At 46.4% G+C, this 16,023-nt stretch overlaps 1 protein-coding gene across 5 annotated transcripts in view; it reads right to left on the reverse strand.

The window, feature by feature from the left end:
* The window catches only part of PHKA2 (phosphorylase kinase regulatory subunit alpha 2), an 82,117-nt gene that overhangs the window by 5,136 nt on the left and 60,958 nt on the right, over positions 1-16,023 (reverse strand). Inside the window, exons 18-29 of one of the 5 annotated variants that reach the window (XM_024739380.1) lie at positions 14,180-14,313; positions 14,022-14,057; positions 13,098-13,256; positions 9,123-9,211; positions 7,991-8,124; positions 7,426-7,582; positions 6,202-6,281; positions 5,930-6,008; positions 5,700-5,829; positions 5,013-5,114; positions 2,354-2,472; positions 1,576-1,605 (exon numbers count right to left, since the gene is read on the reverse strand). In XM_024739380.1, coding sequence (XP_024595148.1) covers positions 1,576-1,605; positions 2,354-2,472; positions 5,013-5,114; positions 5,700-5,829; positions 5,930-6,008; positions 6,202-6,281; positions 7,426-7,582; positions 7,991-8,124; positions 9,123-9,211; positions 13,098-13,256; positions 14,022-14,057; positions 14,180-14,313 — 1,249 coding nt within the window. Of the gene's footprint in view, positions 1-1,575; positions 1,606-2,353; positions 2,473-5,012; positions 5,115-5,699; positions 5,830-5,929; positions 6,009-6,201; positions 6,282-7,425; positions 7,583-7,990; positions 8,125-9,122; positions 9,212-13,082; positions 13,257-14,021; positions 14,120-14,143; positions 14,314-16,023 lie in introns of all 5 variants that reach the window. The other 4 variants (XM_024739372.1, XM_024739396.1, XM_024739387.1 and 1 more) reach the window with 4 other exon arrangements.

The following is a 16,023-nucleotide window of genomic DNA, read 5'->3' on the forward strand; positions in this document are numbered from 1 at the left end:
AAGGCACAAAACCACTGCCTCGAAAGTTCCAGAAGCTCCTGGGAATTGGTGAGAAAAGTGCTCCTCAGTCACACCCCACCGAGGAGCATAAGCAGAGAGCTCAAGATGGAAAAACAGAGCTCAGTTCCACAGGTTCTCGGCTTTCTTTCCAGCCTCTACTCATAATCATAGTCAAGTGGAAACACTTAAACCTGTTCACATCTTCGGGAGTTAGGGAGGTGGTGGGAGCACGAGAAGGGCAACGAGAGGATTCAGACACCATAAACGAGAAGGAGGTGGCGAAGGGGACAATGGCTGGGACACAATGTTTACCACAGACTTGGAGGAGTGTGCGCTGCCGGATGGGGCCTGAGCTACAAAACAGAGAGTCCACTCAGTCATGCGCAATGACGCCAAAGGATGCACGCAGAGAGAAGGAACACAGAACAGCCTCAGAGACAGCCAAGGAAGGAAGAGGCAGAGGATGCGGGTGGCCACAAGTTCTCACTCACCCCCCCCCAGGCAGATGGCCTGCAGCGCAGCGGGCAGAGCTCTGGGCTCGCGCAGTAGAGGTCCCGGGAAATGCTTTCTCTGAGTGTGGAGTGTTCCCATATCTAGTCAGATGTGGAGGGTGCCGCATCAAGTTAGCACACGACTTATTTTCCAAACTCCCAGCCATGAAATGCTAATCTTTTATGTTAATTTTGGAAAGAGGATAATATACTTCTTTGATGTAAGTGGCCAAATACAAAACTTGTACTGGCTAACTGAATCTAAACCCATCAAAGAAAAAAGGTGATCATTTTGTCCCCATAATATGTAAGGACGGCACTAAATGGAGACGGAAGGAACCACCCCATATTCAGCCACAGTCAGCGGCCATCGGGATGTAGGTAACAAGAGGGACAGTGCCACCTAGTGGTGGGAAAAGGAAGATGTTTGGAAAATCTGTTCCTTACTTGGAAAGAGCATAAATTCGAATGAGACAGCATGGACGTTTTTCCCCGGGACAACACAGAGAATCCGCGTGTCAGTATGTGACTCCTCTGAGCTCTCTCACAGAGACATTAAATCATTAGGAAAGGGACTCTGATCTTCTGGATGGAGGAGGCGAAGGAAGTATGTCACAAGGGTGACATAAAAGAACAGTATCCTTACATTTTTCCTTCCTTCCAGGGTTAAATTCCCCCAGGCAATCTAGGGACAGGAAGTAGCAGTATTCTTTCTACTGCTATAATCAATGACCACAATCTATTTGTCCCTATTTCTTCCCTTTTTTTGAACAGAAACTCCTGCTGAGGCAGAACCCGGGACCATCTCTTTCACATAGCCTCCTGTAAAATCCAAGAGTTTGATACATGGATTTGTTTAAAGGCGCTGGGCAAGGTCATTTCTCCTGCTTTCAAGTCCAGTGCTCTGCCTGTCCCCAGGGCTGCCTCCCACAGCCTGCAGAGTCCCCTCCACCCAAGCATGTTGGATGGGCAGAACCGTTCTCCACGCACTCAGACTCTCTGTACTCACAGCCTTGCTTGCCCCATTCAAGCCAGAAAGAACATGAAGCACAGTAAAGGAGGAAACAAGACAAAGATGTTTCACCTGTTCATCAGCACTAAATCGCCTAGTCATCTGAAAGTAAAAATACATCAGAAAATAAACAAAAACCAGTTTTAAATCAAGGATGCCTTACTACTTCTATCACCCTCTAGATTATCCAAGGAAGTGTTGCTCCAGCTGCAGGGTGTGACCCTCAGTGCCTCACAGACTCAATCTACTGAGTCATCATTTGAAATGGAGAAGAAAATCCGAGTGCGTCTCTCACTGCAGGTCACGGTCAGAAGGAAAGAAACTATTTCCTACTGTAGATCACTGTCAAGTCCTACCACAGTAACCGGCACATTAGGACTGAAAGGCTGTTGACTTGCAGTCCTGTGGGATCAGTTGAGAAGGAACTTACTGTGAATTAAATAACGGTGAGCACAAAAGAGACACCTGTGGATGGTGGAAAATAAAGGTGTCTCTGTTTCACCTGAAGGACGCATTTGATGGAGAGATGATTCAGTTACCTTTTGCGCGACTCTACTTTTTAAATGGCTGTGATCCATTTGAATGACTAGTTCTCGGGCAACAAACACGGGGAAGGGTATTTTCCAGAATGCTCGCATAACACCTTAACGTTAAGGATGAGCATGTGTTGGGTGCACGTGAGTGGCTCTGGGATGTCTGGGTACAGGGTGTGTTCAGATTCCAGGACAGAAGGGATGGCACATCCTTTACAAAGCAGGCTGTACCCTGCATGCCTTGGGATTCTATCACTTTCTGAGTTGAGCCCAGATAGGAAGAGCACTTCTTTCCTGGCGCCGAGAGCTCTTCTTACCTGTTTCATCTCACTCCTCAGCCTGTTGATGCCACTCCTCTCGGTTTTGGTGACTCCAGTATGTCCCACCTCATGGATGGAGATGGCAGGGCTGGATGTGGAGGAATGGATAGGCCGCACTGGAGGGGAAACACACACATCGTTCTTAGAAACGATATTTTGTCCACCCTGAGAGGAATACATGCATGTGCTTATTTTTTTTAATTAATTAATTATTTTATTTTATCTATTTTGTTTTTGGCTGCGTTGGGTCTTCGTTGTTGCGCGTGGGCTTTTCTCTGGTTGTGGTGAGCGGGGGCTACTCTACTCTTCGTTGCGGTGCACAGGCTTCTCAGTGCAGTGGCTTCTCTTGTTGCAGAGCACGGGCTCTAGGCGCGCAGCCTTCAGAAGCTGTGGCTCACGGGGTCTAGAGCGCAGGCTCAGTAGTTGCGGCACACGGGCTAGTTGCTCCGTGGCATGTGCCATCTTCGTGGACGAGGGATTGAACCCATGTCCCCTGCATTGGCAGGTGGATTCTTAACCACTGCGCCACCACGGAAGCCCACATGTGCTTATTTTTATCCGCGTCTCTCTCTCCCACTCGACCATGCACTCCATTAGAGGCGGCCGTGTCTGCCCTGGCCAGCGCTCTGTTTCCAGCACCTGGGGCAGCGCCTGCTACACAGCACAGGCTCAATATGTGTTTGAGTGGATGGGTGACAGAGTGAACATCACTTAAGCAGCATGCAGAAAACACTGAGTGGCCAGGAAACCCTTCAGTGATTTGTTTACTTCTCCAAATGCACCCCCTTCCTTGCAGAAAACTGAGACCACCTAATTAAGGTCCAGCCTTGGGGCCGGAGAGGGAAGTCCTGGGAGAACAAGCCGACCAAAGGCTGGAGGTGGCGAAGACACACAGAAGGGGCAGGGAGGATCCGTCACCTGGCTCCACTCTGCTGCCCGCCCTGCCCCCACTAACCGGTTCTCCGCGGTGCGCTCACAACGATCATTCTTAAAGGCACGTATGACCATGTCACTGTCCACCTGGAATCCTTCTTCAGGTTAAAAGCCCTGTCTTCAGGTTAAAGCCTCACAGGGGCACACAAAGCCCTACCGACTTGAGCCCACCTGCCCCTCTTAGCTGTCCCCTCCAGGCCAGCCACTCAGCACTGGGCATTGCACAGGCGGCTCCCTCCTGGCCTGCCTGCTCCCCTCGGCCAGGTGCGTCCTCTCCTTCTGCAGGCCCGACTCTCAGGTCATTTCCTCGGGCAGCATCGTCTGCGTGCCCTGCCTTCCCACCCACCCCACCCCCGAAGCCATGGGAGTAGGGCACTGCCCAGAGGAGTAGGGACAGATAAGGAGCCAAAGGACAGCACAGAGGGAGGACCCACAAAGGAGACACGACGATTAGCCAGAGAGGGAGGAGGGACACCAGGAGAGTGGAAAACGGAACCCAAAGGGGTCTGGGAAGCTACAGTGGGGCCTGTATAGAGTGGGCATTAGCTGAAAATACTCATCTCCGACATCTCAGAATGTAATAAAAATTCTAAGACTATTTGAGTTTCCTGATTTATAAAAATTGAACAATTACAAAGGACAATTAACAAATGATGCTGTATGCAAAAAGACAGGACCTCTTCTGGCCTTGCTTGCAATCAGACATATTTATGGTTTCAAGTGACATTCCTCTGTTTAGTAACAATTTTTAGTAATTATCCGTCAAACCACATGTATTATTTTCATGAGCAGAACACATTAAATATTAATCTTATATATTTACATTTCAAGGACTGTGCATTTGAAAGAACTGAAAATTACTTTTGGAAAAGGATCTTGACCATTCCTCAGGAAAGGAGAAAACCCACCAAAACACACCTGATCGCACGATGCCGGTTTCGTTTGCCTGCTGGTGCCCACTCTCAAGAAAAGGTCCGAAGTACCCAATGTCCTTATTAAATAAAAAGAATGACAGCCCACACTGCATTTCTTTGGCTTGATGAAATAAATTCACAAATGTGTCTGCAAATCATTTCACCTTATTATGAGGAGGGTAAATGATAATTGCTTCAATTATAATTAGGGAGCATTTGAGAACAGAATTCCACCAGGACTTGGGCGATTATATTTCCTAGCACTGCAAACAGGGTTCCGGTACAGATAAAAAGTGAGAGAGAGCAAGAAGGGGACGAGGCAAACTCACTCAGCAAGAAGGTGCTGTGAGGCTGCAGAGGGCTTTTATCTGGGCCCATGAAAGGTGATGGGGGTCTAACTGAAAACCAACCCACACTAAAGGTGGGGCCCTCAGGTGCTGGGAAAAGACAGCCCTTGCATGCTGACACCTTGGTCACCTCACCTGCTCCTAACCCCTGTGCACAAGTGACAGTGCCTGGACCAACTGCAGAAGGAGGGAGGCCGCAGGCCAGGGTGTGCACCACGCCCACATGGGACCGCAGCTCTCCCAGCAGGCCGACGAGGGGTCACAAAGCCCTACAAGTCACAACCTTAAACCTAGAACTCTGTCCATCTCAATGAAGTAGGAACCTTCTACCCAAACATTATGTCCCGAATCGCGATTACTGATGTTGATCTGTATAGAAATGAAGCAGTTCCAGGCCACGCTGGACACGTCAGTCAAGCCCTCTCTGACCCCCTCCCCTCAGTAAGATGGGCATTTACTTACCGCTTCTTTCAACACCAAACTCTTTTCCACTTAAAATATGGTGTAGGAGATTTTTCATATCGAAAGGGCTGAGGTTCATCAAACTTTCAGAAGCTTCTTCTCCTAAAAACAAACATCGTGTAAGTGTCCCGACACAGGCCTGGTGGCAGGGGCAGGTAGAGTGGCGTGGGCGTGGGGTGGTGGTGGAGACAAAGGGTACTGTGGGAGGTCTCCCTGCTCAGGATTACCTCTCTACTGCTTCAGGACTGAAAGGTACTGATCCTTGGTGATTCTAAATGCTGCTATTTAAGTTGTATATTTTCTTAACTCAGACGCATAGTTTTTCACACTGTAATAACCCCCAATGTTGGAATGCATCTTGCGGTTAATTTACATATTTAAATGGGTAGGATTTCTCCCAGCAGAGGTCTTATGAAATGGGGGGGGACATCTTACCACAAGGAGGAACAATGAGGAACGCGGATGTCAGGGGCAGAGCAGAAGATTCTAGTGCCTCATTTGCCCTAACCTATGAAATTCAACACCCTGTGCTGGATGGTTTGGCGGAAGTTACATCTAAACGAGAGAATCTGGTGAAGCCGTGAGCCCACCCAAAGGCTCAGAAGCCCTGGTTCCAGAATACTTGGGCAGGGCTCCCCAGGGGCGGGTGGGTGCAGGAGCTGTGGGAGCCGCGTGTGAGAATCGCACCTGAACAGTTCAGGCTCCGCGCCAGCTCCGTGGCCATCACCTGAATGATGAGTCCAATCCGGAGTCTGAGCATCTCCACGAAGAGGCTGGGCTGTGCCCTGACATACATCGCCAGGTAAACCACAATCTCCTGACACAGACAGACGTGGAGACAGGGCTTCAGAGACTGGCTGGTGGCGGAGAAGCCCCTGCTGCCCCGAGACAGCCCTGCCCCTCCGTGGCCAGCTGACCTGTGTGAGCACGGCGATGCTGATGTCCTGCCCGCTGGCTTCATAGATGAGTTCTGTGAGCTCCTCGGGGGGAAGAGGCCTAGGAAGGAGCGTCAGGACACAAACACCACAAAAGATGCCTCCTAGTCCTCTATGGAATATCCTCATTTTCCTGCTGGAAGTGCTCGAGTGACAGTGTCTATAAAAAGACTCTCTTCCTGAATGGTGGACAGCACTGATGTTTTCCCCCCAGGTACCACCCCCAAACCTGAGGCCCCAGGTTGAAAACTTACGCAGAGATGGTCTTCTCCCGGGGTTCTGGCGGCAGGCCCACCGTGAGCTGCTTCTGGTGCGACAGCAGGTCCGTGCAGGCCTACACATTTAGGAAAAGGGTGAGGGGGAGAAAGATTAGCAAAGCCGGTGGGGAAGGATCACTGCCAATAAGATCATAAATTTACCTTTACAAACTTTATGACCCATGCTGCTATTTATTTGAAAATTCATACACAGACCCCAGACTGAGCAACCCAGCCAGGGTTGGGTCTCCGTGATCTTTTTGTCCCCAAAATGTGGCCCCAGGCCTGGCTCTGCAGGGCCTATTAGTGGGTATTTTATGCTCACCCCCTGTAGCAAACACACTGGATTCCCTGATATTCCATAAGGAGGATGAGTTGCTGTGAGTCCTAAAATACTGATGTTAAGAGTTAATGACCATATTATAGTCCTAAGTTGCCAGTTTCCCCATTATTCACATATAATAAATACCATCACCTTACTAAAACAGTGAACTTGGGGACTTCCCTAGTGGCACAGCGGTTAAGAATCCGCCTGCCAATGCAGGGGACACGGGTTCGAGCCCTGGGCCGGGAAGATCCCACATGCCACGGAGCAACTAAGCCCATGCGCCACAACTACTGAGCCTGCGCTCTAGAGCTCGTGAGCCACAACTACTGAGCCCACGCGCCGTAACTACTGAAGCCTGAGTGCCTAGAGCCCATGCTCTGCAACAAGAGAAGCCACCGCACCACAATGAAGAGTAGCCCCCGCTCGCCGCAACTGGAGAGAGCCCATGTGCAGCAATGAAGACCCAATGCAGCCATAAAATAAATGAATGAATGAATGAATGGGAAAAAAAAGAACCTGAATGTCATAGAAAGCAATTCTGGATTTTGCAGGGCCTTGGGGTTAAAATACTGAGATGACTGTATTACAGATGTGCAGAAATAAGAGGGCTCTGTTTAAGAGGGTGCCGGGCCACAGAGCATTTTCATTTCATTTCTTGATAAACCCTTTTCTGCAGCTAAGGAGTAACAAAACTAATCAACTTGAATTTCATTTCCTCTGCCTGTCTTCCAAGAGCAGTGGGAGGTCAGGACAGAAGGACCAGCTCCCTCTGTATATTAAACAACGCGTTTCCTTTACAAATGGAGGTGCTCGCCTCCAGCTTTCATAATAGGAAGACAGCACCGGGCTAGAGAAGACAGACAGACACCCTTCACGTGCATGGTTGTTCTGACCTCAGCCAGGACTTCCACTTTCTTCTTGAGTAGGCCAGAGATGTAGCGGATCAGACCCCACTCCTGGTTCAAGCCGGCTTTTCCATATAGCTCACTGAGGAGGTTGTGAACAGTGACCCCGTGCTGTCCAGAGAGATTTGTGTCCCAGCTGGGACCCCTGTCAAGACATGGAAAACCCCAGAAGTATGGCCCAGAACGTTTCAAGGCCAGATTCTCTTGCAATAGAGCTCACTTGGCAGGGAGGGGAATGAATCACCACGCATTCTGCCAAGTGCTTGGGGGCTTCCCAGTGCCTTTGAGTCTCACCGAGAGGGCTGCGTCGTCTTCTGTCTATTTGAAACAGAAGCCTAACATCAGGAAATGGTGAGATCCTGGCCTCACCCAGCCTTCTCATCTTGGGAGGGCAACACTAGTAGGTAGAGAAGGGGATGGGAGTCTGTTCACGGTGAGTCTGGGTAGCTTGGGTGACTATGACCATGATGTGGCTTGCTGGAAGGCCAAGAAGCCTAGGACAAAGAGCAAGGAGAAGAGAGAAAGCTCAACCTAGTGAAGACCACCGACTTACTTTATCACATACAGAATGTACAGAATGTCCGCTTGGTCCTGTAGGTTCGAACAGTCTTTCAGCTGCTCAGCCAGCTTCTCACAGTCTATGTTGCCGTGGTCATCTCTGGGAAACTGGAAGTCATCTTCAGGGGCCTGTCCATACAAAAGCCAAAAAGCAGGGGAGGCGGGCTGAGCATGCCAACTTCCAGAAGATCAGGAAGTGACACACCAACCTGGTCTTGGAACTCTGCTGCTGTGCTGTGCTTCAGGTTTTCATTGTATCTTTTGGGGCTTTTTGTTTATATTTCTGATCGGTGAATCATTGTGTTAGTGGATGTTTGCAGGAGACTGAACAGGTTAAAATATGTGTAAATTTTATTTATGTAAAGGTCAAAAACAGGCAAAACCAACCCCTGGTGTTAGAATTCATGCTAGCAGTTACCTTTCGAGGGGAGGGGGAGGAAGCGACCGGGAGGGACACAAAGGGCGCTTGTTACGCACACGGGTCTATTGGCTCAGTGATAATTCATTGAGCTCTATACTTATATTTTATATACTTTTCTCTATATATGTTAAACTTCAATAAAATGTGTTTTGAAGGCAAAACACACACAAAAACTATGTGAGTTTTAAACAACCTAAAATTGTGGTTAGGTTTAAAATAGTCTCCAACAGACGCTGAATCTTTCTGATAAAATCAAAGGGAACTTTGGATAAAATAACAAATTATGGGAACTAGTGGGGAACACCCTGGGATTTTATTCTCCAGAGGAATCTTTTTCTGGTTTTGTGCCCTGCTCCACAAGTAGCCCGGCTTTGGCTGGCTGGCACAGCTAGGACGGGGCTGGTAGCGAGCTAGCTCGTTTCCTCTAACGTGACACAGATTCTGATGAGTAGGCAGAATGTCAGTAGCCATCTCCTACACGCAAAATGTAAAGGTTTGCATCAAATTCAGTGTGCATACTGACACAAACCAGAAGCCAGACAACTAAGTGAGTGGGTGCGCATCAAAACCCAGAACTTCGAATCCTGAAAGTTCTGGATACCAAGAAATGTGCTCTTTTGAGTTCAACCATTTAAAAGAGTTCTTGGGGCTACACCAGCACCAAAGAACATTACACTTTTTGAAAAAGTGATTCTAAATACTTTACCTTTTTTAGGAGTGGCTGAGGAGAATCAACAAGATTCAGCGATTTACGGTGGGCACTTAGAACTTTAGTTGGCAAAGCCATGGGAACAACTAGAAAACAAACGAATAAAGAGAAAGCTCTTCGGAGCAGGAGGAAGGATAAAATACTTCTTTTAAGAGGTACGGTGGCTACTCCCTATTCAGTACAAACCAAGTAAGAAATGATTACTTACTTAGTTTCACTGATTTCAAAAAGAATTTTTCATCTGGCCACATCATGTGCTAACTCTGGAAATAAGAAATGAGCAGGACACACACAGATCTTGCTTTAAGGAGCTGAATTCCACTTTTCTCTCTTAGAATTCAGGGAAAACTACATAGCATCTAGGACTGGAAGGAGCCTTAGAAATGATTGAGTCCAACTTCTTTTTCTTTCAGATGTGGAAACTGAGAACCAGAGAGGGTTTGTCCAAGGTTTGTCCAATGACCCTGTCATTTGTCCAAGGTCACTGGCCTTCTCATAATCGAGGTGTACCAGCTTCCTGTCCACTGTGTGTTTCACTTTGCCCCTGCTGGGTGTTAGTGCTTCTGTTTTTTTTAACCACCTAATTAATTAATTAATTTTTGGGGCTGCACTGTGCAGCTTGCAGGATCTTATTAGTTCCCTGACCAGGGACTGAACCTGGGCCCCAGCAATGAAAGCACCGAGTCCTAACCACTGGACCATCAGGGAATTCCCCTTTTAACCACCTTTAGATGTTATCAGTATTTATTCATTAAGCCATCTCTGTCTGCCAGGGTATGTCATATCACCTTGGGAAAATAGGAAGCTTTCCAGGTAAAGATGAGGTATATTTAAAAGGCATTTATAGGGCTTCCCTGGTGGTACAGTGGTTAAGAATCCACCTGCCAATGCAGGGGACATGGGTTCAAGCCCTGGTCTGGGAGGATCCCACATGCCGCGGAGCAGCTAAGCCCGTGTGCCACAACTACTGAGCCTGCGCTCTACGGCCCACGAGCCACAACTACTGAGCCTGCGTGCTGCAACTACTGAAGCCCACGTGCCTAGAGCCCATGCTCTGCAACAAGAGAAGCCACCACAATGAGAAGCCCACGCACCGCAATGAAGAGTAGCCCCTGCTTGCCGCAACTAGAGAAAGCACGTACGCAGCAACAAAGACCCAACACAGCCAAAAATTAAAAATAAATAAATTTTAAAATAAATAAATAAAAGGCACTTATAGACCTTCAGGTAACACTAGTGGATTAAACATAAGTTTTACTTTCTCTTAAACCCCCACTAACAGTACAAAAAATAATAATTTTTAAAAAGGCAAATCCTAAAGAATAGGGAAGCAGGAGAGAAGACAGTAGTAACATTTTGGAAGTGGGAAAGCTGAAGGATGAAAACATTTAGTGGACACAAGGCAACCAAACCCAAGACTGCAGTGGGGAAAACCAAAAACCAGTCAGATTTCTAACAGAGAATCCTCAGAAGTCTAAGGAGCTTGCTGCACCATGGACCTCTAGAACTTGGGGGTCCAGGGAGGGTGACCATAAGAAGGAAGATGGAGAAGAAGGTGTGTGAGAGGCAGTGAGCTCCCTAGATGCCTTGTGCAACTCCACACAGCTTGGCAACTGCCTTGCTCACCCTGATAGAAGGCTAGAAGGTCTCTCTGAAGAGGGTAAAAAAGGGGTGGTATGTGTGTGTCTGGAGGGGATGCTGACCCACATGTCTGAAGGTGTGGGTACATTCCTTGGGGGAATAAATGACTGTATAGCTCGAGGCAATCAGACCCTTACAGGTTAGAAAGGAGATTGCAAAGGAGATTGCAGAACATCTCTGGGAAATCTGCCCCGCCTTCACCCATAAACCCAACAGGCCCCATTTACAGGTACAGGCTTGGAGATTCTTATATGCGTAAGCAGTTAACCAAGGAACACCCAGCACTGGAGGAAAGACTCTACTCTGGAAGATAGAAACCAATACAAACAGGAAAAATTGACTTGGGGGAAATGGAAACCATTTAGGGAGAAGAAAATGTAAAAACAAAAACAAAAAGCCCTGCCATTAATTCTTAGAGTAATAAGAATTATATTGCATTCATGAAACAAGAACAGATACAATTCAGAGAACAAAGATTTAAAACATGACAGCAAAAGTGGAAAAACTCAACTGAGCAGGTGGAACAAAAAGTTGAAGCAATTGCCCTCAGAACAGATCAAAAGACAGAGAAATGGAAGACGGGAAACGATAAAGACTTCTTCAGGAGGTCAACACTGGAATCATAAAGTACCAGAAAGAGGGGACAGAGAAAATGTAGGGAAGGAGATGAGTCAAGGAATTTTTCAGAAAAACTTTACAGGACTAAAAAATATAAATTTCCAGATAGAGAAGGCCCACTGAGTAGCCAACACAGTGGATGAAAATACACCCAGAACAAAGCACATCATTGAAATTTCAGAACCTGAGAGAAAATCCTACAAACTTGGAAAGAGAATAACAGTTTATATTTCAAGGATCAAAAATCAGAATGGGGCTTCCCTAGTGGCGCAGTGGTTGAGAGTCCGCCTGCCGATGCAGGGGACACGGGTTCGTGCCCCGGTCCGGGAAGATCCCACATGCCGCGGAGCGGCTGGGCCTGTGAGCCATGGCCGCTGAGCCTGCGCGTCTGGAGCCTGTGCTCTGCAACGGGAGAGGCCACAACAGTGAGAGGCCCGCGTACCGCAAAACAAAAAAAATCAGGATGGGTTCAGATTTCTCAGTAGCAACACTGATACCTAGAAGACAATGAAGAGATGCTTTCAAAATTCTTAAGGAAAATTTATTTTCAATCTAGAATGCTATACCCAGCCTAACTCTCAAATGGAGAATTTGTAGATATTTTCAGACTTGAAAGGTCTCAACAATTTTACCCACCATGAACTGTTTCCTAGGAAACTACTGGATGTCCTCCACCAAAATAAGATAGTAAGCTAAGAAAGAGGAAAAGTTGAGATACAGAAAACAGGAGAGCTAACAAAGGAGACAAGGAAGTCTCCCAGATGATGATGAAGGAACATCCCAGGATAAAATCTACATCCTGGACGTGGAGGGTGACCAGGCCAAAAGGGGCAGTGAACTCCAGAAACAAGCAAGTTAAGGGCTGTCATTACTGTGCCCTCTTCCATTGCACCATTTCTTAAAACCTACTGAAACTGTTCTAGAATGTATTCCACCAAAGGAATAAATTGAGAAAGGGGAACATGCCAGAATCAAGAAACAGGGAACCCAACTGAAGAGACAAGCAAAGGAGATTCCAAGGATTATAGTAAAGAAAAGACCCAGGATGCCAGGTATGCAAGAGGCTTAGAGTGCAATCAGCCAGATGGGAGGAAACTTCTGGACTCTACGAAAAGCAGTGGAACCGTGAGATTCATACATATGATTCACCTTGTGGAAATTTGTATTGCGAGGCCATTGGAAGGTGTAGAAAGGAAGCGAAGCAAACTAAAAGATAGGGCAACTGTTAACTTTAGAAAAAACGAAAAGGAAAAATGATAATGTAGTATATTATTATACTGAGTTGGGAATAATATTTGCATACATACAATGACAGAAATAGTGAATACTGAGTTAACTAAACCTTAGTACAACTGCATGGATAGGTTAGGGGAAGTGAAGCAGAGGAGTGGTGATTTAACACAGCTGAATTCCTCACCTGCACAAGAAAAAGTCAACAGATACTGAATAAAATCGATGCATCAAAGACAGCACTACAGACACATTATTTAGAAATATGTAAATACCAGGAGAAACAACTAAGAGTTGAAAGTGGTTGCCTCTAAGTAGAAGGACTGGGAGCAGTGAAGAAGGGAGAGGTGAGGCAGGAAACAGCTGCATTTTGTTGTCGTTTAGGATTCTTGGACTTCTACATTATGCTCATGCATTACTTTGATAAAAGAAGTTATTTTAACAGGCAGAAAAGAGTTAATAATGTACATGGAATTTCCAAACCCTTTGCTTTTGCCATCACGGAAAGTATATCCCGAGTGGAGTAGATGGCACTGAAAACATGGCTGTCCTCTGTCTTCTTACAAAGAGGTGGCAGATAGCACTTCGAGGATGTGCTTTGCAGGAGGTGGTTGATATACTGGTCAAGTTCATCCTGGCTTTCTATAATTACACAGGTAAGAAAAAGAGCCAATGAAAACAAGCTGCAGAAATAACCTAAATGCATGACAGTGATTACGTGTAGCATGAAGTGCTGAGTAGATTTAGTGAAAGACAACATTTTGATATAGATATTTGACCTCCACTCTACCCCTGGAAAATAAAGAGATTTACATAGATAATGCATGTATTCATAAAGTTATTGTTTGGAAAAACTTCATCCTAGAAAAAGAAAATACAGGTCCAAATAGTGTTTACATCACATCATCCCAAGATGAGCTGAATATGTAGACAATGAGAGGGCCAGCAGCCAACATCTGATCTTTTGGTTTTAATTTGTCATGAGTGAGCTAAGCATTATGGAATCCCCAGCCGCAATCCCAAGTACTATCTAAAAGTGAAAAACAGGTCACTTCAACCCAAAACCTTCCTCAGTTTGAGAAATGTTATACACAAAGGACTTCATCACTTATATCCAGTCAAACCAAGATCATTCTACCATTTCTTTGAAAATTCAAGCAGTGTGTTTCTTTCTTTATATTTTGTGAAAAGTCCACATTCCTGAAACTCTTTGTCCCTCTAGGTTTAAAAAAGCCCCACTTTCACAGTTTAGGTTTATTAAAGTGGCATTTTATTCATTTTAATATGTGAAAGTTTCCAAAGACTCTTTTGTCATGTTAATTACAAATCCTTTTCTGTGCTTGAGTTTTAGGGCAATTTTATCACAATGCCAAGGGGGACCACCTGCAAAGGCATTCCAAGCCGTACCTTGATTATAGGTGTCTTCGAAATATCCTCCCAAATCTGAATCACTATCAGGACTGAAGCTCCCTTCACTGGTATCGTCAAACAACGATAGGGACCACCTGCAAAGGCATTCCAAGCCGTACCTTGATTATAGGTGTCTTCGAAATATCCTCCCAAATCTGAATCACTATCAGGACTGAAGCTCCCTTCACTGGTATCGTCAAACAACTTCTCATCACAGTCTGGATCCAGGAAGGTCAGATACGTGTAGAAAGAGGTGGTGAGAAATTCCGAAAGACTCCCTAATTTTACTCTGCCAAGGAAACACTATGTTAGAGATATAGGTGGATGTGGACAAACCTCCACTATGAATCATCGAGAGACTTTTCAATAACCAGGTGGCACTTCTGCCAGAATCAGTAAGCACGTCACTCTGCAGATTGCCCCATACAAGTAGTCAGCCAAGACATTAAAATGAAAATTCAGTAGCAGGTATGAAGTGGAAGCACACAGCATATTAAAAGCCAAAATGCATCATGCCGATTTCTTATCCCCAAACCCAACACAAACAGAAATCTATTTTATTGAACCAACCAAAGTTTTACAAAACATATTGAGCGAACCACTTTTAACCAGAACCAACCCTCGGGTATTTTTCGCCCTAAAACAACTGGACCAGGACAAAACCACAAGCAACGATTCTTTGGGTGCCCTCGTGCTACCTTTTATGAGTCCCTACCACTCAGCCACACAAGGCCCGGGGGAGGGTGGGGGGAAATGTTGGAAGAGGCACGTCTCAGAGCCAAAATTCTCTCTAGAAAGAATGTGATGGCCGGGCCATCCCTGGATAGAGACAGTGGCCCAGAGGGGCCCTATTATCAGGCTGGGAAAAGTTCCACCGAAAACTGGGAGCTGGGTTTGGCAGTATGGGGTTCTGCTACAAAGGCAGCAGCCTCCGAGTTCTTGCTCCCTGAACCTGATTCACCCCCAGGTTCGGGGGGCAAGTGGGATGTCCACTGTACAGAAAGAAAGCGGGCACTATGTGCTTCTTAAAGTGTTAGATCTGGAGGCAGAAAAGTGTAGGATGCCTCAGAGCTACCAGCATCAGATTATGACTTGTTTAAAGGGCTTAGTTTGAGGAGAGTAAACAGAAGCGTGCAGCTCAAATGAATTCACAGGTGCCTGGGCTTCCACGGGCAGCACACTATGTCAAGAAACACTGCCTGAGGGAGAGAAAAGCCTTCCCTTAAATCAAGTAAAAACTTTCCCCCTAGAGCCCTGGGGTCAGTTCTAAGGATTGTTTTGCCCTGCGGTTGGAAACAGTAGGAGATGAGGTGGAGCCAGGGACCAGTTCCTCTCTGATGAAGTTGAAAGGAATCAGGTCAAAGGCGGAAAGGCTAAACCCTCTGATAGCAAGCGACCCCAGGTGGGTGCAGAGGGTAGAGTCTGGCATGTAGAGCGAGTTCAGTTTTTTAAATACCCTCAGACCTAAAAAAGAGACAAAATTACATTCAACTTTAATTATGAAGAACTAAGTAGGAAGGGTAGCTGATGGAGCCTAGGCATTCCTGTTTCTTTCCATGGTTCTCTGAATTGTTTGCCATACTCCGTAACCAGGAAGCCCTCCTGATTCCCGTAAGCCCTCATCCAGCTCGGTATGGTGGTTACAGCCCCGTTTCTGGATTCACACAGAGCTTCTGCACCTACTCATCTTGTGCCCCTGGCTCTCTGAGCCTACAGATCCTTGCCCATAAAATAGGAATACAGCCTGCACGACAAAGTAAGACAACATGAGACAACAGGTGCAAAGCCACAAAGAACACACTGCAAGTGCTCAACTAACTGCACACGGTATCCTTTTGACAATGATTAGATTTCAGTTAAAGAATTCATTTTGGAAAACAGTTAATTATGGGCATATAGTATGGTCTCTCGGTTATGACGCCATATGCCAGGTGGTAACTTATCCAAGCTGGATATGAAATGTACGAAAGCAGATGCCAACTGCAGTTATGGCGCCAGC

This window comes from Neophocaena asiaeorientalis, unplaced genomic scaffold, assembly GCF_003031525.2.
Source record: "Neophocaena asiaeorientalis asiaeorientalis breed wild unplaced genomic scaffold, Neophocaena_asiaeorientalis_V1.1 scaffold771, whole genome shotgun sequence".
Classification (NCBI taxonomy): domain Eukaryota; kingdom Metazoa; phylum Chordata; class Mammalia; order Artiodactyla; family Phocoenidae; genus Neophocaena; species Neophocaena asiaeorientalis.